The sequence below is a fragment of the Lepidochelys kempii genome, chromosome 3 (assembly GCF_965140285.1).
Source record: "Lepidochelys kempii isolate rLepKem1 chromosome 3, rLepKem1.hap1, whole genome shotgun sequence".
Taxonomy (NCBI): domain Eukaryota; kingdom Metazoa; phylum Chordata; order Testudines; family Cheloniidae; genus Lepidochelys; species Lepidochelys kempii.
Genome location: NC_136382.1, coordinates 105,154,042 through 105,178,318, shown reverse-complemented (window position 1 = coordinate 105,178,318; position 24,277 = coordinate 105,154,042). Strand labels below are relative to the sequence as shown.

The 24,277-nt window shown below is 41.2% G+C and overlaps 1 protein-coding gene across 8 annotated transcripts in view; it reads left to right on the top strand.

Moving 5' to 3' along the window:
* The window catches only part of MAP7 (microtubule associated protein 7), a 201,140-nt gene extending 181,072 nt beyond the window's left edge, over positions 1–20,068 (top strand). For 5 of the 8 annotated variants that reach the window (XM_073337417.2, XM_073337418.2, XM_073337420.2 and 2 more), the window contains 8 exons: positions 4,109–4,292; positions 5,428–5,623; positions 7,458–7,559; positions 7,871–7,921; positions 8,018–8,075; positions 10,098–10,233; positions 17,004–17,236; positions 19,193–20,067. In XM_073337417.2, the coding sequence (XP_073193518.1) occupies positions 4,109–4,292; positions 5,428–5,623; positions 7,458–7,559; positions 7,871–7,921; positions 8,018–8,075; positions 10,098–10,233; positions 17,004–17,236; positions 19,193–19,203 (971 nt within the window). In that variant the 3' untranslated portion in view covers positions 19,204–20,067. Of the gene's footprint in view, positions 1–4,108; positions 4,293–5,427; positions 5,624–7,457; positions 7,560–7,870; positions 7,922–8,017; positions 8,076–10,097; positions 10,234–12,868; positions 13,001–17,003; positions 17,237–19,192 lie in introns of those variants that run through there. The other 3 variants (XM_073337419.2, XM_073337415.2, XM_073337421.2) reach the window with 2 other exon arrangements.
* The last annotated feature ends 4,209 nt before the right edge of the window (positions 20,069–24,277 follow it).

Here is a 24,277-nt window from a genome sequence, read left to right as displayed (position 1 = left end):
CAAAAGGCAGAACTGCAGCAACTTTTCAGCAGAAGCTTTTTTCTGTGCAAAAAAATTAAAAATATGCATGGCTCATTAATAATGTGTGTGCGCAGTGGTGCAGAATTCCCCCAGGAGTAAATACAGCAAGGGATTGCACAACCATTAGTGAGGCAGAGAGGAAAGAGATAGAATGAGATGAGAGGTTGCTGCTGCTTTTCAGAAAAGAAAAGGGGAGGCAAAGAAGAGGAGAGGTGAAAAGAATAAAAAAGAGAAAATTGAGAAGAAAAAATAATATGGAGATGGAATGTGTGAATCCATGATAATTAAATGGTGAATGGGCCAAAGGAAGAAAATACACACAGCCCTTTTATGATAGTAAATTGTATTTAGGAACAAATAATTTTTTGATTCCCCTGATACATATTTGATATCCTTGTCCATTCTAGGAACAGGGATGGAATGGTTGTTATGATCACTGATATTCCTGTTCTTTGTTACTCTGGATTCTGCATTAACATAGTCAAAGAAATCGACAAGATGGGAGGGGAGAGAATGGTACAATTTCATCAAAGTGCAGCCAAAACTCAGATCCCTAGGTGATTTGGAGGCAGGTCCATTGAAAAATGTATTAAACATTAGCAACCCTACACGGACCCCTTCACATGCAGCTGGCGTCTACTATTCCTTTAAGATAGGAGCTGGTCCTTATCTTTTGTTGCTATAATTAATAGGTAGCCCCTAGAGCTCCAGTTTTGTCTAGGATCCCATTATTCTAGGCACTCTACAGACACATAACAGAAAGACAGTCCCTGTCCCACAGAGCCTATGATCTAAGCATAAAACAAAAGACAACAAATGGATACAATGGACTGTTGGAACGATGAGACAATGCTGGTCAGTATGATTAGCAGCTGATGTGCTGAGACTGTTCCTGATGTGTTAAGTTTTTTGTAGGCATCATAGCAAAGGAGGATTTGAAGAAGGATCATGACTGAGTTTTGCAGACATTTACGGGGCACATGAGAGAAAGCATGAAGGTGCTTGTTTGGAAACTCAACAAGTTGGTCATGGAGGCTGATGTCCTTCGCAGAGTGGAGGCAGGACTCAATATCTTGATTACATCTGAGATAATAAGTAGGGTGGGAATAGACCATGAAGGACCTTGAAGGTGAAGACAAATAGTTTGTGTTTGGTGCAGTGGAGAGAAGGGGAGCAGTGAAGAGAAGGGTAGCAGTGGATGTAAGTGGGGTAAGATTAACTTTGTCAGGGCCAGAGAAGAGGATGCTATAGTAATTGAGATGCAAGATGATGAAATCCTGGATAAGGATTTTAGCTATGTAGGTGGAGAACAAGGCCCCTATATTAGAGAGATTATGCAGGAAGAATCACCAGATTTTGGACACACTTGGATGTGAGGAATTAGAGACGGCCAAGTATAACATGATGCTCATGTTATGGGCCTGCGTGATGGTGCAGTGGTGGTGGTAGTGGCCATGGTGAGTGGTAGAGGAGGGAAGGAAGAAGAGCTTAAGCGGAATGATTAAGAGCTCTTCTAAGCTACTGGGCCACTCACCAGCCAGTACGTCAAACAAAGCTTCCAAAAGTACTCTCTTCAGGGGTCCCTCTCTTGTGGGGGGTTTAGTTCTCAGAACCAAAACAGTACAACATAAATCAAACAGATAGATAGACCAGGTCCTTCTGCCTGGCTCCTTTCCTGGCCCTTGTCCAGACTCTGTCTGTCTGTCTCTGAATGAGCTGCTTGCTGGCCTTTTATCTAAGGAGTACCTGATCCCTGAACTCAAAGCTATCACTTGGGAGGTAGCGAATTAATCACAAGTGAGGCTATGCCCAACTCCCTTAAGGAGCTGTCCTGTGCTGTTTTGGCCATGTTGAGTTTAAGCTGGACACCCACAAGGAGATGCCAGAAACACAGGTAAAGAATTTAATTTGGACAGGAGGAGAAGGGTCCAGAATGGAGAGAGAGGTCTGTGAGTTGTCAGCATAGAAATGGTAGCTGAATTTGTGTTTGCCCAGGAGATTACCCAGAGGGAAAGTGCAGAGGGAGAAGAGAAGGGGAGCAAGGACAGCTCTGTGGAACCCCAGCTGAAAGCAGGAGTGGGCATAAGGAGGATCCTCTTAATGAGAAGCTGAAGAAGTGATTAGAGAGGTTGCAGGAGATCTGAAAGCCTGTCACGGGCTCACCTCAGCCAGTGGAGCATCTTGCAAAGTGAGCTCACCTAATCCTGCATTGGTCAAATTAATGTTCCACTCAGGATGATCCACAGGGGCCTTACACTCCACAAAGTAAACAAAAGCCTTCGATTGACTTAAGCCAAAGGTTACAGTCAGAATTAGGCTCTGACCAGGCCTGGCTTCTTGGATTAAGACTGAGGAAAGACCCTTCCTTGGCTGCCCCAGAACTGGCCTTTTTTATCTGGTCTGCTGGCACTGATTGGCCTCTGCCTGCCTGGCCCTTCAAGCTGCTAAAGGGCCAAGTCTCACTAATTCCACCAGCAGCTGATTCTGAGAGGCTGCTCTAGGCAACCCGTGGAGGTCTGGGCTCACTGCCCTTCTCTTGTTACAGACAGCTTCCTGGGGCAGGGTGCTCCAAGGCAGTGGGGTCTCTGGCAGCAGGCAGGGAATGCCGAGTTCAACCCATCACAGAGCCTTTCGTTTTTTCATTTACAATGCATCAGTGACATTTAGGAGGAATCAGGCAACAATTCATCACCCCGCAAATCCTACAGCTGGCTGTAGTTTTTCACATCATTGTCAGTCTAACTATCTCCCTATACATGTCGCCGGCACTGCCAGAAGCATTGCTGCTTGTCTGGGTGCACTTCCTTCAGTTTGGCTAACATATTGATAGCAGCACCCTGAATAATGTGTGCCTGGCCTCTAGAGGAAAAAGTTCAATTCATTTTCTCTATTGTTTGTGGGGGAAATGACAGGTATTCAGAAGCCAGGCAGCCGAACAGAAATGTTAACTAATATTTTATTTAAGAAAAAGTACACTCCAGTAATAAATGTTATATGAAACAAACCAGAACTGTCAGCTCTGTCACTGGTTATGTTATAGGACCTTGCTGTGTCAGGGTTGCCCCTGCAAATTGTCCTGTGAAAACTATATTCAAGATCAGACTCAATTGCAGCTTTCAGATTGAGGCAGGGTGCACCTAACAAGCATGACATTGTGTTTTGAGGAAGGAGGAAATGGCTTGTATATGCAACTGGCCATAGGTGGACAGTTGACATCAAGGCAGATACTCACTCAACATTTTTGGAATGAGCAAAGGAGTAATTAGAATGGGGAACTGGGAGACTCCTGGGTTCTACTCCCCGCTCTGTCACTTTCACACTGTGTGAACTTGCTCAAGAGACTTGGTGTACCCATCTGTAAAGTGTGTGTAAGATCTGCCATACAGTGTTTTGAGGATTAGTTACTTGATTGTCAAATTCTTTAAGATTTTAGGGTGAAATGTGCTAAGCATGTCCCAAGTAATCTTTATGTGGGTAACAGCTGAATAACTGCCAAACCAATGCGGATCGCTGTGCTAACGGGGGCTTTCACAAGACCTCCTTAATTGGAGGGCACTTTCAGAAATGAAGGGCCTGATGGCATTAGCAGAACCCTGGCTCAGGCTCCTGAGGCCAGACAGTTGGCCAGAAGCGAGGACACAGTAATGCAAACTGCCCACAGCCCCTGCACTGCAGCCAGTACACGTACAAAAATGGGAGAGACCAACCCAAGCAGGGTCAGGCCATCTAGGAAATGGGCTGATTCAGCAACTCTCCTAGGCTTTTTCCAACATCAGAGCTCCTGTTGTCCCCCAGTCTGAGTTGAAAGCTGCTCTCTTCCCTGGCAGAATTCCACCTGAAAAGCAACTGCTCCTGTGGGTGCACGGGGGCAAAATCCCCTCCGAAGGAATCTGAACCTCAGGAGCTAATGATTTCCCCTTCTTCTAATGTATCCCTATAGGCCTGAAAATATTTTATAATCAAAGCTCCAGTACTTCCAATTGTATTTCCCATCCTCCTAGAGAGGTTTATTCAATTACACACTGTTGAGGGTCGTTATTTTTGACACCACATTATATGGATGAATTTCCCTTTCTGCCTGTTTCAGTAACTGCTCCAGCTTTGCCCCCCACTCCACCAGCAACTTCACCATCCCCTGTTTCTAGCAAGGCTTCGGCAGGTACTACTGACCCAGAAGAAGCAACAAGACTGCTTACTGAAAAGAGGCGGCTGGCCCGCGAGCAGCGAGAACGGGAGGAGCAAGAAAGGAAGGAGAGGGAAGAGACTGAAAGGTGACACCCAGATCTGCTCAGTGGAGAGGATACAGTTTAGCATCTTTGTGTCATTTTGGTAGCTACCATAGTGTTTAATATGGAGGGTTCAGAACCAATCCCTAAGGAAAAGAAGCATGAAAATCCAAACTGAAGGAATAATTGTGTCTTGTCAGGATTTGTTTACACAAGTCAAACAAGCTGAAAAATAATGAGACTAAAAATCTGAAAAACTTCTTAGCACGTGTCCCATCTGTTCATATGTGCATTTAGTGCTTTAAACAGAGAGAATGAAGGATGGAGCAAATCACTGTATCTCCAACTGAAATCAGTAAAGCTGTGATGATTTGCACCAGCTGAGGATCCTGCTCATGGCTATCTTCATCCTCATGGCTATGATAATCATGGGTGGTGCATATAAGAGGCTTGGGGAGGCTCCTGCTCAGCCTTTTCCCCTGAGGCCTTGCCCTTGCTCTGCCTCTTCCTGCCCGTGCTCTGCTTTTTCCCCCGAGGCCCCGCCCTCACTTCGCTGCTCCCTCCTCCAAGGCCTCCTGCCCGCCACTCGCTCCTATTCACCCCCTCCCCCACTTAAGGCAGGAAAAAGTGATGGGCCCTGGCCCCTCCCTCTTCTGGTACCCCTTAGCTGAGTTGCTCTGGCATCAGCACACACAGCCTCTCATTGGCTGGTCCAGCTGTGGGACGACTCCTCCCCATGGCCATGGCCCCATCACTTTTCATGGTAAGGGATGAGCAGTGGGAGGAGGAAGAGGCTGAGCTGGGGGTGGGGGTGGGGGCGGGGGCGGGCCCCCCCGCAGTTCTAGGGAGCTTCCAGTGCTCACATAAGCCTCCCCAAATGAAAGTGTCAGACGCTGTGGGTTTTCATGGAGAGTGTTTTTAGATTTCCAATAACTGTGGTTTATAGGCCTTTCCCTTTTCTCATTTAATACCAAGGCTCTCCAGTAGTTCTGGACGTAAATGATGCATGTCTCACTCTCTTTTGCCTTCTCTCACCAACTGAATCACCACTTCGGGCACTAAAGCTCACCTCTGTTATATGTCACTCTGAGTCAGAAATCTCATTGTTCTTCTGTCCGGTGCTGCTGTTGCCATAGCCCAGAATCGCCCACACTCTTACCCTTGTGTTTCGTGGTCACAGGCTAAAGAAGGAGGCATTATCGCAGAAGATAGCTGAAGAGAGAGCTCGCCGGGAGGAGGAGGAGGCTCGCAGGCAAGAGGCGGAGAGGAAGCGAAGGGAGAGAGAGCAGGAGCAAGAAAAGGAAGAAGAGCTACGCCGGCAGGCAGAAGAAAGAGACCAGAAAGAGAAGGAGGAGTTGGAGCGCATTCAGAAACAAGTATGCTTCTCCATGGAGTTTTCATACCAGGCTGTGTGTTGGTGATTTGAGTTAATAATCTCATGGGCAGCTCTAGATTTCCTTTTGGATGTGCAGAGTATATTACAAATTTAAGTGACTTATGCACTGACTCTTGCATTCATAGATGGGTACAGAATAGCTGGGATGTATTTCTCTCAGAGGAAAAATCTAGCTGCGGGTGGATCTTTTTCTGTAGGACTTTTGTTTTGTTTTTAATTTACAATTAGCCCCTTGATATTATGGGCCAAATTCTCAAGTCATGTGACTCCCTTGAATTCAGTGGAGTTATACCAGAGGAGAATTTGAGCCCTACAGTTTTAACCTGCTAGATGCCAAGGTAACTTTACTATTCAGAGTTAAAAGAAAAGGAGTACTTGTGGCACCTTAGAGACTAACCAATTTATTTGAGCATGAGCTTTCGTGAGCTACAGCTGTAGCTCACGAAAGCTCATGCTCAAATAAATTGGTTAGTCTCTAAGGTGCCACAAGTACTCCTTTTCTTTTTGCGAATACAGACTAACACGGCTGTTCCTCTGAAACCTATTCAGAGTTAGTTCGGGACGCCTATAAGAGAGAAGCTGAGGACTTAGCATAAGAAAGGAAATCCAAAACTCCTGAATTCTAATCCTTACTCTGATACTACCTGTTTGGGGCTCATGGTTTAGGAACAGATGTTGATACTCTTACTTATGTTGAATAGCACCATGCCCCTCGAGTAGTGTTATTGAAAGCAGTGAGACTGCTCAAGAAGGAAGGTACCACTCAAGGTAAGAGTATCACAATTGGGTATTTGAGCTTTCTGCCTCAGTTTCCCATCTGTAGAATGGAGATGATAATGCTGCTTTCCCAGCTGCAGTAGGGCTGCTGTGAGATTAAATTATTTAATATATGCAAAGCACTTAGATTCCTCTTCTATCTACATACTTATTTAACCCTCATTACCATGTGGGTGCCTCAGAAACATTAATGATTTTATCCTCTCAACAAATATGTAAATTTAGTCTGACTAGAATACACACAAACACACATTATTTATATATATATATAAACACACACAGAGACACACAGTTATTTAAAGGATCGTATTAATGTAATTAAATTTATAAACTAATTAAGACATTTACCTGAAATTTTTCAGAAAATGTATTCTGCACTCTGAGTACATGCTGTAAATTGAGGCATATACTCTATAATATTCATATATAAAACAGGATGAAACCTTCTTAAGTGCAAATCTCAATGCATCCTTATCTAGGGAACTATTATCGTGCCTCCAATAATGCAAGACAATCTTATCTTATAGAGAAAGCCCTTCAACAGTACCTCCCAAGGGAGCCTTACATTTAATTAAAAAACAGGAAGTGTGCATATGGCTGTTTGTCATTGCTTTTGTTAAGCAAGGACAATGTCTGGAGAATAGGAGGGAATTCTGCTGCTTTCTTTTGACTCTATCGAAACCATTCATCAGCACAGTGCATTAGTCTCATGAACACTTTTGCTAGCTGCTAGGTTAGGAAATGCATTTTCATTAGTCATCTTCTGTGTATTCATGCATGCATCATAAAACAGACACAGAACCAAACAAGATTACCAGCTTTTTAATTTACATAAAATTAAGAGAAGAAAGGGGAACACAGACGTTAATTAAGAAACCTGCATTTCAGTCTGAAAATTCTGTTGATGACATAACCCCAAAAGTTCCTTGTCAGACTGTTGTAAATTAAAATGTCATACAAAGATAGGCAGATGCCGGTGCGGATCAGCCATTACATTGTGAATAAGTCCCTATTTCTGTTCCTTTCCCATTACTCAGAAAGAAGAAGAAGCTCGCCTGAGTGAAGAGGCAGAGCGGATTCGGTTAGAGCGTGAAAAGCGTTTCCAAAGAGAAGAACAAGAGCGCTTAGAAAGGAAGAAGGTAATCGAATGCATGCAGGGAACCTCGGTACTGTATATCTTAGCAGTTTGTTTATTTGCATGTGCACTGTAGAAAGACATATATAGTTATTGCAAATGTTGCTTCAGGAATTCACTAAAGGTCGGATCCATGCCTAGTGAAGTGAATGGAAAGATTCTCATTGATTTTATGGGATTTAGATCAAGTCCCAAGAGGGGTTTTTTTCTTCAATAAATCCCAATTTTAATATATTACCAAAGATTATGGGTTTTAAGGTGATTTTTTTAATCAATGTCGATAAACATTTTCTTTCTTTGTAACTTTCGTTGTAGCGACTTGAGGAGATCATGAAAAGAACTAGGCGCACAGAAGTTGTTGACAAGGTATATGCTACATTTCATCATCCGTATAAACAGCTGGGCATATGTTTCCCTTTTCTCCAGTGCTGCTTTTAATTTACAAAACTGTTTCCTTTATAGAAATCTAATGAACAGCAAAATGGAGAGCTATCGAAGGCAAATGTTACTGGAGAAACAGGTATGCCATTTGACTTTGCTCATAGCCCAGAATGAGAACAAATACATAGCCAAATAAATTGAGGTTGATAGGATTTTGGAATTTTGCAATCTAAGCTAACTGAAATCAATGTCAAGAACACAAGGGACACACTCAGTTTTTGAGTAGATTTTAATTATTTAAAATTTCTAAATGAGAAATTTCTAAGATTATTTTTTTAATGTTACCACTGTGAATATTTCCTTTAGAACTGTGTAGCTCAGTGCTTTGCAAGAAAATGTCTGTTCTATCGTCGCTTGTGAGAATGTTCTTTAGAGTGAAAATGAACAAGTTAATTATGATGGTTATATCAAGTTTGACAGTGCTGATTCTACCATTTTACTAGAGTAGTATTACAGCTATAAAAACCGGTTCTCTCAGGGGTTTTCCTCTTAATCCCTATTTGTAGGATTTTATTTTATCTCAGTCATTAAAACAAATTTGCTCAAGGCTGAAATTTTATATTAGTCATAATGCTTAATAGTACTTGTCACTTATATATAACTTAATAGAGCTGAATAAATAATAGTTAATATCGGGTATTACTAGATATAAAATATCCAAAAGTCATCACCTGAGCCTATTTAATTTATTGATTTAGAGCCTATTTGTGACCAATCCCCTCCACCCTCTCTGCCACTGCACAGGGCTTATCCATATTGTGAGTCGGAGTGCAGGGAGAAAAGGGGCTACTCATGCAATATTCAAGGGCTCTGTTTTCTCCTCCTCTCCACACATATGCATCAGCTAGTGAAGTTGGCTGGGGAGCATTCAGCATCTGATGCAGCATATGACCCCTCCCTTCCCACCATGCAAAGCTGGACCTCCTGAGGAATGTTGACTCTGAGCAGTGTCCCTGAGTAACAATTCCTTGGGGAGTTGCTCTGACACAGGCCTGAGAGTAAACACGCAGTCTAGTCAATAATAAAGAGTAGGTTAATATTTGTAAAGCACACTGTAAAGATCTGCATATGGAAGGCTCTCCCTTAGAGCCAAGTATAATTATTATTAATAAAAATAATAGAGACTTAGGCCCAAATTCCTGAAGGCATTTAGGCATTGCTGCGCTCAGCAGCACAATGCCGAACTGATTGAGGAGTCTCAATCTCCTTTTCAAATGGAATCTAGGCACTTAAGAGTCTAAAATCCTATCGACTGACCTCAAGTGATGAGCCCTCCAGGTCAGGAGCGGAGGCACACTGGTAGAACAATGTGGAGAAGCTTACATTGCCTGCTTTTGGATAAGTTTAGGACTCTCAGATAAACTCCTTTCAGTAGCAGTAACCTATTAGGTTTGGATACAGTGAGGGGGGCACTATTTCTTAATTTCTGAGGGTTTTTTAGCACGTTTTACTAAGCAAAATGAAAATCACATATATTTATACAATATTACATCTTAAGTCAACGGAAGCCAGAGTTAAGACTGAAAGTTTATCCTTAACTCTCAAAAACTTGCTCTTGGGTTTTACAATCCTTGGTAAGATTATGCGCAGCTGCAGGATCATGGCAGTACCTAGAAGACATGAACTATGTCCCTAATTGCCCCACCACCTAAATATAAACCAAAAGTTGTAGTTTCTGCTTTTGTAGATTGCAGGCGGGGTAATTACATATGTCATCCTGTTCGTGTGTGTCTGTGGAGTGAAGAATGAAAACGTCACTCTCTCTACATGGAAATAAGTTTATGTACAGCATTTACATAGATTCCAAGACTAGGAGGGACCATTGTGATCATCTAGTCTGACCTCCTGCATAACACAGGCCAAAAGTTGAAATTTACTGCTGTTCAAAAGAAATACATTTCACATTGGAATTTTGTTTATTCATTTGTGACTGAGTTATAGTAAATTGTTAAGGTGGAACCCAAACTTGATATATGTATTATTACTGATCGAAGTGTTCTTGACTGTACAGGATTTAGGGGTTATTTATCCTATTCTCTGGGCAGACTGTCTTTCTTTAAATTTCTGTGGACTTTTTTTTTTATTTTCTCCTTTCTTCTAGCAACCAGTCCCACATCTCCCTTAGAATCTGTTATGGCATCTCAGCTTCAACGTGTGACAGAATCGCCACACAATGGGGAATCGGTAACGCACTCTCAGATAATCATTTCACATCAACCTACAGTAAATATGGACAGGTGAGAATAGTCACAAGGATTATAAAAATTTTAGAGGATGAGGGATGTTAAAATAACAGTTCATTTATTCCATTTATTTAATGAAGTAAATTAAAGCTAAACATTGTTCTTTTCTCCACTGTTTTTTGTTTTTTCTCGCCAATGCTCTGAAAAGGAAGTTTGAATATATTTCACTTAGAAGTGACCTATTTTTATCTGGTTGTAGTGATGAAATTTGTAAAACCATAGCACTCTTACTCTTCACATAATTATTTGAAAATAAATTTGCTGTTTGCCAGCAAATACTGTAGATGTTAACTCTCAAGGGGGAAGGACAATTTTTCTTTGTTCTTGTCCAAGAATTGAAATATTATTGGCTATGCACACCTGTTACACCAGCATTAGTTTTCCTGCATGCAGTATGGGGTGCTTTGCCGCTTTGCTTTTAGGTTAGTGAGGTTGTCTTTGTACTCTTCAGAGTGTAAACAAATATTGATCACTTGACAAGTTACTTGATACAAGTTAGAGAATTATCCTGTGTTGATTAAAAGCATCCATTCCCTGTAAAGGTAGTTTTGGAAGCCAGGCATTTGACTTCGCAGGTCCCTGTAGCCATGGGGCAAGTTGTGCACATTTTGAAAAATTCTGCTGAAATGCTTGAAAACATTTGTATTTAGTCAAGTAAAGGCTGGTGTCCTATGGGGTTGAGCTGTCAGTTTTTTTCAGTTTCAGTATTTGCTTCTCTCACATTGCATTGCAGAAAACCCAATTTCCACATTGTGAGTTCATGTTTTATGCAGCTAGAGCCAAAATATGAATGAAAAATCTGGCAAGCAGACTTTAATGGGCAGTATGCTCTGCGGTAAGATTGGCCCTAATTAAAGGAGGAAATCTCAATATCGCTACATGCCTGAGGGATTCTTCACCTCCTGTCGTACTGACAAGGATGCCCCTCCTGAGAGAAGCTCTTTTAGTGACACTGAACGTTGAACTGTGTTAGATGAACTGCATAAAGCCGTTTCATAATTGTGTAAGGCAGCTATTAAATTCTAATTATTTCTCGATCTTAAATGCACCTTGATGTTTGCAATATAATATGTGCCTCTCTAATCATTGCTGTCATGTAGCATCATATTTAGAGTAGAAAGAACCTCTGAGCAGCCGAGGTAAGGAATGAATAAACATCACGCAGCTGCGACAACAAAACCAGAAAGAATATATTACTCTGTATAGAGAAAGATAGCAGCTTGGGCTGAGTGACTCTGGACATTTACTAAATGTCTGCACTGCACAAGCAAGATTTGGTGTTTGCCGAAATGGTCTTGCACTTGGTTTGAAGGGGGTTGATATGATGGCCCAAATTCTCTTCTCTTGGCAAAACCTGAGCAAGTGGCTTTGCACTGGGGAATTTCCTGAAGGGTTCCTAGGGGATGGAATCATTCTCTCGGCCCATGGAGCAACAATGAGGATGCTTCTCAGCGGCTAATATAGCTCTTGGCCTCCCCGGCTGCCTCCCCTTCCCAGCAAGAGGTTCAGAGTTTAACTGGTGGCTCATCTGCACAGTTGTGCATCCACTGACCACAACTCCCCTGGTTCATTCCCAATATACCCTTTCATGCTCTGCTTAGTGGTGCTTAAACCTCAAGTTCAGCACATCCTGTCTCTCCCCATTCAGTGCCTCCTGTATTAATTGTTCTGCCTTTTGGGTCAGTGCCCCAAGGAGGGACTCGGGAATGGGATTTGGCCTTTATAAATGGAATGGTTTTAAATATTAGTAGAGGTTTGGGTTCCTGGGTACTGAGCTGTGGAAGTTTTACAGTTTGCCATTAGAGCCCAGGTCAAGAATCATGGAGCATTTGTGGGGCAGAGTAGGTAGGAGGGATAAGTTGGTTGATCTTCCCTTCTGATCTGTGCCCTTCTCCACCCACTTGCAGGAGCACCCAACTTACTCAGGCTCTGTGCTGGGACCAAGACGCCAGTGAAATCCCTGCTTCCATGTTAATAGATACAAACTAATAGCAAATTAAAGGAATACTAGCAGAGGAATTCAGTTGACTTCAATACTTTTTTTTTTTTTTGGTCTCTTTTAATTAACTGCTGATCTTGTTATCCTGCTAGGACTTCATTATCTCTGGAAGATCGATAGTCTTTATAAGCCCTAAGAAAACTCTAAGGTGTGATGTGGCTTGATTATACTGTGTATTAATTAGTCAGTCAGTAATTATTACTTCCTAATAGATAATAGCTCTAATTTATACATTAATAAACACTGTAATAGTTTTGTTTTTTGGAAGGAGAGAGATAGTGGGACTCATGTAATCACATTTAGGGTCCAGCTTTTGAAAGTGGACTCAAGCTGATCTCTCCAATCACATCTAATAACTGCTACCTAGATATCTACACGCCCAAATGCTGCCTATGGACATTAAACTGAGTTCTGTTGCATCCAGCTTTTGAAAGCACTTTTAAGGGCCTGATTATGCCACCCTTACTCAGGTTGACTATCCCGTTAGGGCTTCACTGAGTAATAAGGTGATATTCAGCATAAAGGAACCTGGCCTCATATTTGACTTATCATTTGTATTGTTTGTGTAAAGAGCTGCATAGTTACAAATCATTCACTCAAATAAATATAATTTTACTCTTTCTCATCTAGAAATGGTATGCTGGGCAGACTGCAGATTTTAAAATGGCATATGCAAGTGGAAATCTTCCACTTATGTCAGAAAGCATCCCAGAATTAAGAAGAAAAACTGTAGTTCATGCAGATGTTGAAGCACCATTAATGGCAGGTTAATTAAATCTTTAATCAGGGGTTTTTATCTACCTTTGATTCATTTTTTTTAAATGAATCAGACTGCGTATTGTTGAACTGGGAAGATAGATTTAAAACTGTGGTTTGAAATATAATAGAAGGCAAAAAAAAAGTTTCAGACTCCTCATCAAAATGCAAGAAGGTTCCAAAATATATTCCCCGCCCCCAGGGTTTCCAAATTTGTGGCACCAAAACTTGCTGCTTTTTCCCCTTAATTCACTGAACTGTATCCATAAACAATATCATAACATCACAGAAATTGAACATATATAACTCCTGTGTGGTTACCTATTCCATCTCCCTGCCAGGGAAAGATTGTTGCCTACAATACATTTTCTAGTTCTTTACCCAAATTATGTCCTATCTGCCCCTTACTTTGGGAGAATATTTTACTGCCTGATGAATTATGCTGTTCAGCCGTTTCTTTTTTTTTAACTATCATATCAGTACTCCTGCTTCCACCGTCGTGTACCACCCTCGCAGGTCATTGCACTGGGCCAGTGCTTTGTTCTCACCATGTTAAGTCCAAGACAATCTCAAAAAAGGCACTACTAGGGACCAGTGACAGTAGGAAAGTACAGTCTTGTGAACCGCCTGAGCTGAAAAAGAATGCCGCTGGGTTTCCAGAACTTATACAGTATTCATTTCTCAGTCTGGCATGCTGTGGTATATCACCCTTTAAAACCCCTTAACTCTGATGACTGTCTTGCCTTCCCCACATCTCCACCTCTTCATTACTGACATGGTATGAGAGCCTGCTATCTCAGGAAATGGTAGAGCTAGAGCTAATGCTTTATCCAAAAACCTGGAGTCTGGCATCCAAGAAAGCATTAATCTCTATTTCTGATGGCGCTGCAGAAATAATGTTAATAAATCAAGCTACAGTCATTATTTAAGGTCTAGTATCTCCTAAGATCCAAGTGCAGCCAGGTGTAGAAATATTTGGACAGATCACTACAAATGCTTTAAGGACCAGTAAACTTCTTGAGGCACTGATCCTAGATGAGTGATGATAATTAAATCCTAAGTAATTCCACTTCATTCATGTTTACTTCTTTCATTAACTTTAAAATATCTATCAAGTCCAACCATAAGACCTTAATTATCACTTAGCCAAGCAATATATATTTTATAGTAGCTCTTTTAATCTATCCTAAGTCAGACCTTCCATCACCCAATCAGCATTGTTGCTCTTCTCTGAACTTCCTCCAGTTTGTCTCCCTGGTACTGAAGTGTCCAGATCTAATGCAGTTTTGCTTTCTGAAGTGCTCCATCCATAATTGTGCCACTACGAATTTTTTTGCTTTTCACTTAAAATAATTGTGAAGAATTAAATACCTCCTGAGAGATTTAGTAAAGTAAAGGCCTAATGTAGATTTCCAGAGGCAGGGTGTTATTTTGCAGTGACACTATCAGTGTCACTGCAGTTTTTATCGGTTTGCTTTGCGTTCCTATCAATTTCTCTGTGCATATTTACAACAACAAAAAGAATGAGTTTTTTCAAGTGCTCTCCATGTTATCCTAACTCTGCTCCCATTCAAGTCATTCACAGTTAATGGGAGAAGAGTTAAGACCACAATTAAGCACAATACCTAACTCTTTTATAGTACTTTACAAATGAGGTCAGTATCATTATCCTGATTTTCCAGATGGGGAAACTGAGGCATGGCGAAAGAAAGTGACTTTCCCAAGGTCTTCCAGCCAGCCATCGGCAAAACCAGGAATAGAACCCAGGTTTGCTGTCCAGTGTTCTATCCAATAGGCTACACTCCATCTCATTTAAAAATCCCACCTACCATGCCAACAAAGTGAGGAATGGGGTGGTCTACTCAGAGGATGGCTGGTTTGTGGCTGCGGCACTGGCCTGGCTCTCAAGACATCTGGGCTCAAATCCCTGATGTCCAGACTTCCTGTGTAATCCTAGTTAAATCACATAATCTCTCTGCCTCAGTTCCTCATGTATAGGATGGCGATGATGAGGATACTTCACTTTTTTATGGGGATGCTGTGATAAATTCATTGATGTTTGGGAGGTGCTGAACACCACAGAAAAACCAATAAATAAAAAATGAACCATGTGCCAAGTGGAAGTTCATAAAAAGACTCTCAAACCTATAATCAACAGAAAACTTGGGCTGTAGTACTGAACCAACTGCTCAGACATGGCCTGAGACAATTGATAAGCCCTGTTAGACCTGGATGGAGTAAAAGAAATTCCAGAGATGTCTGACCGTGACATACAAATCTGGGCACTCTCAGCTGAGGTATTCCCGCTGATCTCAACAGCTGTGGTATGGTCCAAATAGAGAGGAGGTGCCTTAGGATGCCAGGACCTAAATTATTAAGGGTTTTATTATTAAGCTATACATCACTGTAAGTTTACATGATGTTTTATGGATAAATAAAGATTAATGCCTGTGCCCCAAGGAGCTTAAAATTTAAGCCCCAGTGCTGCCATTTGCCCAGTGAATAACATCATAATCCTCCTACATGGACTGAGGGACCACTCAGTGCAAATGAGGGCGGCAGACTCAGATGTTAAAACAAAACATAATGCAGGATGGTGACAGACACTGGGGTGTGTTAAGCAGGAGAGAAGTTACAGAAACAAGATAACATGGAGGCTTAGGGGAATGATTCATCATGGTTCATCAGGGATTTTTGTTATTTTTAATACATTTACTTAGAGGGCAATATTAGGGTTGATTAGCCTCATAGAAGAGGCATATTTTACAGGGGGACTTGGAGAAGGAGAGGGCAGACACAGTCAAGAAGGGGGTTCCAGACATATGGGGAAGCAAGAAAGAAGGCCCAGATCTGAGTGAAAGACACTGAGGATGTTGGTATTGGCTTGGGCAGAGTGAATGGGGAGAAGGGCAGAGGGGCTGGATGGGGCAAAGATAGGCAGGGCCTGGAAGGTAAGGAGTAGGAGCTTGAAGATGATGATGAATCTGAAGGAGTACTGGATGGTCAAAGCAGCAGACACAATAAATGAGAGTCACATCTGGATGAACTGGGAGCAGATGTCGGGTAGATCAGAAAGAGAAGATTGCAGTAGGACAAGAGCAAAGCCTGCAAAATTAGGGAATGACAACACATACTCAGATTCTGCAGATCTTGCAAAGGAAAGTACTTGACATTATGAAGAGGGAAGGCTCTTGCAGTCTTAGAGAATGCCAGTCTCAAGATATTTGAGAAGTAAAGAGCAGAGAAAGGTAACAGATAAATACCTTAGAAGTACTAAAAGTTGGTAAATAAATAGGGTTGTACTACCATTTTTTCTCTTCAGTTTCTTTTTTGTGTGGGTCACTTGCTGTAGCCATGATATGTCCATTGATACTATGATGCAGCAGATTATGGCATACTTATGAGTAATACAAGGGTATAACATCACCGAGCTTAATGGGTACGAGGCCTATTCTGAAATAGGACACTTACTGAACAAAATTAGAATGCAGATTATCACTAGATATGGTTTATGCAACCTGATGTCTAGCTCTGCAATTAATGTTTAGTATAGTATACAATAAATCACTGTAGATGAATGCAGACTTCTCTTTTACTTATAATGTTGCTTTTACTTAATGCATTTCTTTCCAAGTGATTATTTTGGTTCCGACAGATCAACAGGAACATGTACACGTAAGTGTCATCCATCTTCAAGTGGTGGGTATGGCAGACAGTGGAGAGTCATTTTCTAAATTTGGATCTGGCCCTAAGACTTTTCCTAAACAAAATTCTTAGTTCTTAGGGAGAAAAGAAATGTGGATTTCTAATAAGGGTGAAGGCAAATGCTGAGCTCACTTGTTCACTGCTACCCCAAATACTGTACACACTGAATAATACCACAGTCTATGAAAACAAACTGTCATTAATATGTCTGGATTGCTTAGTTTCAGCTCTTGACCAGCTGTGTCCCGGTACGCTGATAACGTACATTATTTGTAAGATATTTACTGATATTTTTTGCTTCCAGTAATCTCAACCCTGGAAGGGAACCCAATGAAAATGGAGTGTCTATGCAGAATGACAACTTTGAAGAGCTCATACACTTACCCATTGGATCTAAACCATCCACACTGGATGCCTTGAACAATGATGGAAGCAATAGCCCTGAAATTCCTTTGAATCCAATTTTAGCCTTTGAAGATAAGGGGACTCTGGGGCCATTGCCTCAGGTAGATAGTGTTCAAACGCATCAAACAGCAGGTAGGTTTGCTTTGGACCATTAGAATCTGGAACATTTTGTAAACGAGAGAGACCATAGAGTCCCTAATTGATGTACATAACCAGATGGTTAATTTAAGCAGTTTAGATTGTAAGATATTTGGGGCAGAGAGCATGTCTTACTATGTGTTTGCAAAGCCATGTATACTTGCATAGTGCTATGTTGAACCATTATTCTTAACCTAACATCAGGGGAAATAAGGGGTTCCTAGTAAATCTTTGCTTCGTCCGTATAGGGGTGTGAATAACAGATATTTTGGTTCACTGGCAATTCTGGAAAAAAAAATGGTTTCAAGTTGTCATGGATCCACAGGTCCATTGCTCTTGAATAGCTCTGGAACTGTCCCTGGGAGGACCCTTCATTGTGTCAGCCCCCTTAGGGTCTCACACTCACTAGGGTAAGCCACTTGCGTTCACTGCCTCCTGGGACCGAGCCTCGGTGCTTTCCGCACCCCTGCTTCACACTGTAAGCTCCCTCCAGTGAGTCCACCTGAGTTGGACACCTGAGAGAGAAACTTGTACACCCAAAGGGAGCAATGCACCCCCAACTCCCTTAAATGGGAGTGACTCTTTAGTCAGCACTGTAAAAGCAGAAGGGTTTATTAGAGCTCTGGAACACCAAGTAGGAAGTCTTTAGTTAACATAGAGAACAGAAAGTTACAGCCTGGTCCATCTGGGACAGTCCGGAGCCTTCTGACCCCTTCTTTGTCCCAGTCCAGAAGCTTCTCCTGTTTTCAGCAGCACACACTTAACAACCCCACCTGGCCCCTCGTCACTTCTTTGTCCTTGTTCCTGGGCAAATATTGTCACCTTGCCCCCCTTCTTAGCCCTTTGTTCTCCAGCTGGTCACACCCAGCTGGCTTCCTGCAGAGGGTGGGCCATCCATGGTCGTTAGTTGCTAGGTGCCAAATGTCTGGGTAATTGGAGTGGCTGTTGTCTTCTCAGACTGTCCGTGGGCATGAGGGCCCAGATCCCAGGCAGCCAGGTCAGTCACACCTGGATCTCTGCAAAGAGTAAACAACCTTTCCCCACCCCCTCACCTAGTTAAACATGCACCACACAAGGGAAACTGAGGCACACACCATATTCATACAAAATATGATATATTCTCATTCCGTCACACAGGTTCAACAAAACGTTTTGTTTTAACAAAATTGAAATGTTTTGTTCCAACAAATCAAAATGTTACATTTTGATATTGACCATTTTAAAATGCTTTGGATTATATTTTAATAAAAGTAAAGGAAATTTAGAAACAAAAAGTTGTTTTGACCAAAACAAATCAAAACATTTCAATTTGTTCAGATTTTTGCTCTTTTTAACTGAAACAATTCAGCGTAACACACAAATTCACAAAAATATTTGTGTTGCCGAAGGCTAAAATCTGCATGTTTTTGCCGTGAAACGTTTCAAATGAAAAATTTCACCCAGTTCCGCTCATGAGGATGTTTTATAAATGTTTGCACAATGCGCTTCGGAACCGGAGAGCCTTGCTGTGCCATAATTAGTTGCCACTGTCTTAGCAGCTTCTGAACCAGCAATATGTTCCAGCTATCCAAATGGAAAGTTGTACCCCTCTTGAGGGGTTCTCTCTGTGGCATGGGGAAATGGTTACTGCCTTACATATGAGAGTACTGAATACCGTTCCCTAATAGAGCCTCCTGGTCATCGCGTTAGCTCTGACGTTGATACTGAAGGCTTGGCTGCAGCAGCTGTCGCTGTAGATCTCTGTACAGAAGCAGACTAGAATTTTGTATATGTTGGGTATGAACTGAATAATCATCACAAGCTAAATCAGCTGCCTGCATTATTTCCTCCTTCCATGTATAGAAAATTTGAGCAGAAGGATCAGCCAATGAAAGTGCTATTTAAATCCGCTTTTTAGACAAAAATTATTTCCATCTGCTAATCTGTCCTTTTTACTGCCTTTCATTATAGAAGTTATCTGACCGTCTCTTCTGAAGAGCCAAAGATGAAGTAAGCATCTCCGCTGCCTATGGAGTTCCTTCCATACTATGAAGGAGTGTTTTATTTTCTCTCTCCAGTTTTCTACAAAATTTGTGGGTATCTTTTTTGAAAAGACCTTAGTAAAACCAGCAGAAGAAGTGATGGAGAATAGACATGGATTATCTTTCTAATAGTTTTCACCACTAGAAAATCATGCTTCATGTGCATTAGTTAAAATCGCTTTTTTCTGACAAGCTCCTTTTCGCAAATCAATATTTTCTGCATTCTTCAAGGCAAAAGGCACTGGACTCCTACAGTAATGAGCTGATTGGGGTAAAGGGCCTCACTTTTTTTTTGAAGATGGGTGGTTGCTTTTAAAATTGGCGACTAATCTTCTACGTTTTATGGATCTAATACTTGAAAAATAAACATCTCCTTGCTCTACAAGTAGGGCTAATGGGAGGTTTCATTTAAACCTGTTGGTTTAAATATTATTGCAGAGAACTCTAATTATGGGGGCAAAATATAGGCTTCTGTATCAGGTTCTTGTAAATGTAACTTCTACATGGACATTCTGTAAATTCAAATGTCACTACGATCTTCTTGCATTTTCTTTAAAAACACAAAGCGGAACAGGGTTTAAAATGTGAAAATTTGAAAGCGCTATTTTTTCATGGACAAGACAAAAACCTGTTGTTCTCCTAGATAATGTATTTATGAATTTTGTTCAGTACAAAAATAAATCATTTAATGGAATAAATTAGAAAAATGTGGTAAAACAATATTGCAAACTTGATTTTGTTCGTTGAATTCATGTCCATGGTAGGATAAAAGGTACACATGTAGACGCACAGAAAAATCCCCCCCCCCCCTTTTTTTTTTTTTTTTTAGTCCTGTAAATTGCTGCTGTTCCCAGTAATGGAGGGATCTTTCTTTGTCTTATCAGATTGTGACACTCTGTGAACTTAAATATTGATTTGGGGGTAAGAAAGGGAGGGGTGTTTTGGGGGGCTCATTTCAGAACAAATGGAAAATGATGCATGTTTGTACTTTTTATTTGTTTAATGTTCATTTTTTAAAATGCAGTACACTTTATTACCAGATAATGACTTGAATGTTGTTATTCCTCTTTAGTCCACTGACATCTATTTTTCACTTTCAGCATTCCACACTTGTCACTTTTTTGCTGCTACCAAGCTTGACTGAAAAATTTTGTACTTTTTGCTTTTATAAACAGTGCTCTTAATGACAGAAATTACTACTTAAGTGCTGTGCGTGAGAGATGTTACCGGGGCACTGATTGAAATCAATGGGACAGATCTTCCCATTGGGCAAATTGAGGTCCAGGGAGCTATAACATTTTACACCTGCTGGAGATCTGCCCCAATGAGGTTCCTTTGATTAACTCCTTTGGGCACTGCATCAGGCCCATAATGAGCAACACTGCAGCAAGTTTGTTATCAAAGGGAAGCTCAGTTTAAGGTAAGACCTGAAAGAATTCTATGAAGAGTGTTTTGAAGCGTTGACTTTCCACAGCTACAGGGTGCGTGTCTTCTCAAAAAGGAGATTGGATAAATCTACTGGTAATTCATAAGATGATACTTCATCTCTCCGATTATATGGGCGGGAAAGCCATTCAGTCAGAATGTTTTAGAAATAGTTCGTGATTTAGTGAAATGAACTGGGTTCGTTTTCAGCTTTCTTTACAGTTCTCCATGTACATAACCATTATATTTTAAAATATGTCCAAAATATGTAGGTGTTATTTCTTTTAATCTATATAGTATCTAAGACCAAATAAAATTTGTTTGGAATATTTGTACTTTTATATTTTGGTTATCTTGTTACATTAGTTTTATCTAGGGAGCAGTTTACGCTTGAAAATTGTTCTAGTTACTCTTCACTTATTTGTGACTGTTTGGTTTTCTCTCATCTGTTTATTAGGCAAGTAGCACAGGATCATTTATAAGTAGGGATGGACCAAGGAGTTGCTATTTGGATCTAGATTCAAATTATGTTTAAAACAGGGATTGGATTAGGATTCAAGTTTGATGGCCTTGAGATCACATGAATAGTACTCACGAGATTTCAGACCAAAAACTCTGATATAGCATTGAAATCAATAAGATTTAAGAACATGCTTAAAGTTAAGCCGTTCTTAAGTACTTTGCCAAACTGGAACTATAATGAAAAGAGTTCTCACGAAATGTATTCAATGTCTAAACCAGAACTAGAAAAAAAGCCCCTTTTTGCTGTAGGGTCTGACCTGGAACCAAAACTATAAGGGTAGATTCAGATCTGGGCATTTGGATCAGAATAACTGACAAAAAAAATTCATCGGGTTTGAGATTTGAAGTCCTGGTTTTGACCCACCTTCATCTGAAGACAGAAGATTTTAAATGGAGGAAAAAATCAGTCTTCTTTAAAATATTGTTTTTTGTTACTAGACCATAGTATCAAATGTAGGTGGGCATGGGGTATAATGGTGTCAGCTTTGTAGACCGTTACTGTAACATTTTTAACCATCTGCACAGTCGAGGCTGTTTGACTATTCCAGGATGGTAGAATTAGGAGTTGTAAAAGTCTTACTTACATTAAAATAATAACAAGCATTATGAAGTGGAGAGTCATAAATTTTCATATTGTTGGGAACTGAAAATATTCACCTCATCGCCTCAGTCAGTAGTTCATAGTGCCACAATCAAGTGCTCTGTAGCAAATTTGTCCATGACATTAAGCACTGCATCACAAATACAGATTTAGTCATTAAGTTTCAGTTTCTTACATTCTTTTCTCTTCACTTTTTTATCTCATTCCTAACAGGAAATGCCCTATTTTACTTCTTGCCAAAGTCTTAAACATTGTTTCCAGTTTGGTAAAATTCCCAATAAAATAGAAAAATACTGGTTTAGGCTTCCAAGTAAGGCTGTGGAATCTCTCATCAGAGGGTTTTTAAGAACAGGTTAGACAAACATCTGTCAGGGATGGTCTTGATATACTTGGTCCTGCCTCAGCATGGGAGACTGGACTAGATGCCCTCTCGAGGTTGCTTCCAGCCCTACATTTCTGTGATTTTATGAAAAACAGATTCTAATTTTATCACAAGTTTGCAAAGTGAACTGTATTTAGGCTTGGAAGGATTAGATTTTTATTGGTAATTGTTAGTAAATGTCGATTTCACCGTATGCAGTGTTGTTGTAGTTGTGTTGCTCCCGGGATATTCGAAAGACAAGGTTGGGGAAGGAATATCTTTTATTGGACCAGCTTCTGCTGGTGAGAGAGACCAACTTTCCAGCTTACACAGAGCTCTTCTTCAGGTCTGGGAAATGTACTTAGAGTGTCACAGCTAAATACAGGGTGGAACAAATTTTTTAGCATAAATAGTTAACATACATTTCAAGGAACCATTCAAGGTGAAATGGCCCATTAACACTCCTCTAGTAATAGGGAGGAAAGGAAGGGGAGGGCTGTTAGTGAGTTATAGATTGGATTTATGGCTTATTACAACAGTGTCTCTATTCAGTCCATGATTTTTAGTATCTAGCAAAGTTATGAATTTAAGCTCCCAGGCTGGTCTTTTGAAAAAGTGTTGTGCAGTTTTCCTTTGAGGAGGAGGAGGACTGATTGGTCAGATATCGAGGGATTGCTTTGTGGAGAAAATGTTGCCGCACAGGAGGTAGGGTGTTTTTGTCTTTTATCATTTTCCTGCGTGAGTTCATTCGAGAGCATCGTGATTGTCTGGTTTCACCCACATAGTTGTTGTTGTTGGAGCGTTTAATGCACTGCATGAGGTACACCACGTGTTGTGATAGGCATGTCTTTGGACCCATGGATCTTGAAAGGTGTGTTGCGGGGAATGTTAATCATTGTGGCAGTGGAGATACGTCTGCAGGTTTTGCATTTGTTGTTCTGGCTGGGTCTGGTGCTGCGTTGAGTTGGTGTGTCTTGGTCTGTGGGGAGTTTGCTTCTGATGATGTGTTTGGAGAGGTTGGGGATTGTATGAAGGCCAGAAGATGGAGTTTGAAGATACCCTCTATGGATTCCTGTGTGCTAAGCAACAACTAGGGGTGTGCTGTCAGAGGAGGGTTTATTTCTGTATTGAAGTAGGTTCTCTTGGTGTATTGGGGTGGCCCATTCCATGATGCGATCTACTTCTCTGGTGGAGTGTTCCTGTTTGGTGAAGGAGGTGTTAAGGTGTATATCCCGGACTTTCTCCTCAGAGCACATTCTGTGATATCTGAGTGCCTGGCTGTAGAAAACAGATTTTTTGGTATTTTTGGGGTGGTTACTGGATCTGTGAGGGCAGATATAGTGATGCATGGGTTTCTTGTATACAGCTGTATGGAGGGTTTCATCGTTGAAGCTGATTGTGGTGTCCAAGAAGTTGATGCTAGTGTAGGAGCGTTCCAGAGAGAGTTTAATGGACGGGTGGTGGTGGTTGAAGGTGTGGTGAGGAGTGGAGTTTGGAATACTAAAGTTGTAGTAATAGTCACAGGGAAGAAGTCATATGATGGGTGGGGCAACTCATCCCAGTATTGGTGCTAGGGTCATCAGAGAGACTGAAGGGAGGTAGCTTGTACTTCCCCTACTTAGGGGGGCTTCTGGATCTGCTTCAGCTCCTGGTACAAGTTTGGCCAGCACTCTGAGGTGCTTTAAGCCATACCTCCACTGCCATATACTCCGTGAGCTGTGTGGCAGTGGAGAATCGCTAGGGAACAGGGACTGCACCAGGCACACCTACTCCCACCCCAGGTCCCTGCAGAACACCCCCAAAGCATATAGTGATAGGCACACCCAAGCATCCCGCTGGAGTATCCCACCCCTTTTCCACTGGACACTCACAGAATTCACAGATCCACTGTTCCCAAAGGATAGTACACCCCAGCATACCAGTTTTGTCTTTGGATCACCGTTCTCCTTAAAACATAGCACTTAGATATGTTTATAATGAAAACAAGTGTATTTATTTAACAAAGCATAGAGATTCTTTACAAGATTGCACTTGTACGTACACACACACACACACAGATAGATAAATATAAAAAGTGTGTGTGTGTGTATGTATATGTGTGTGTG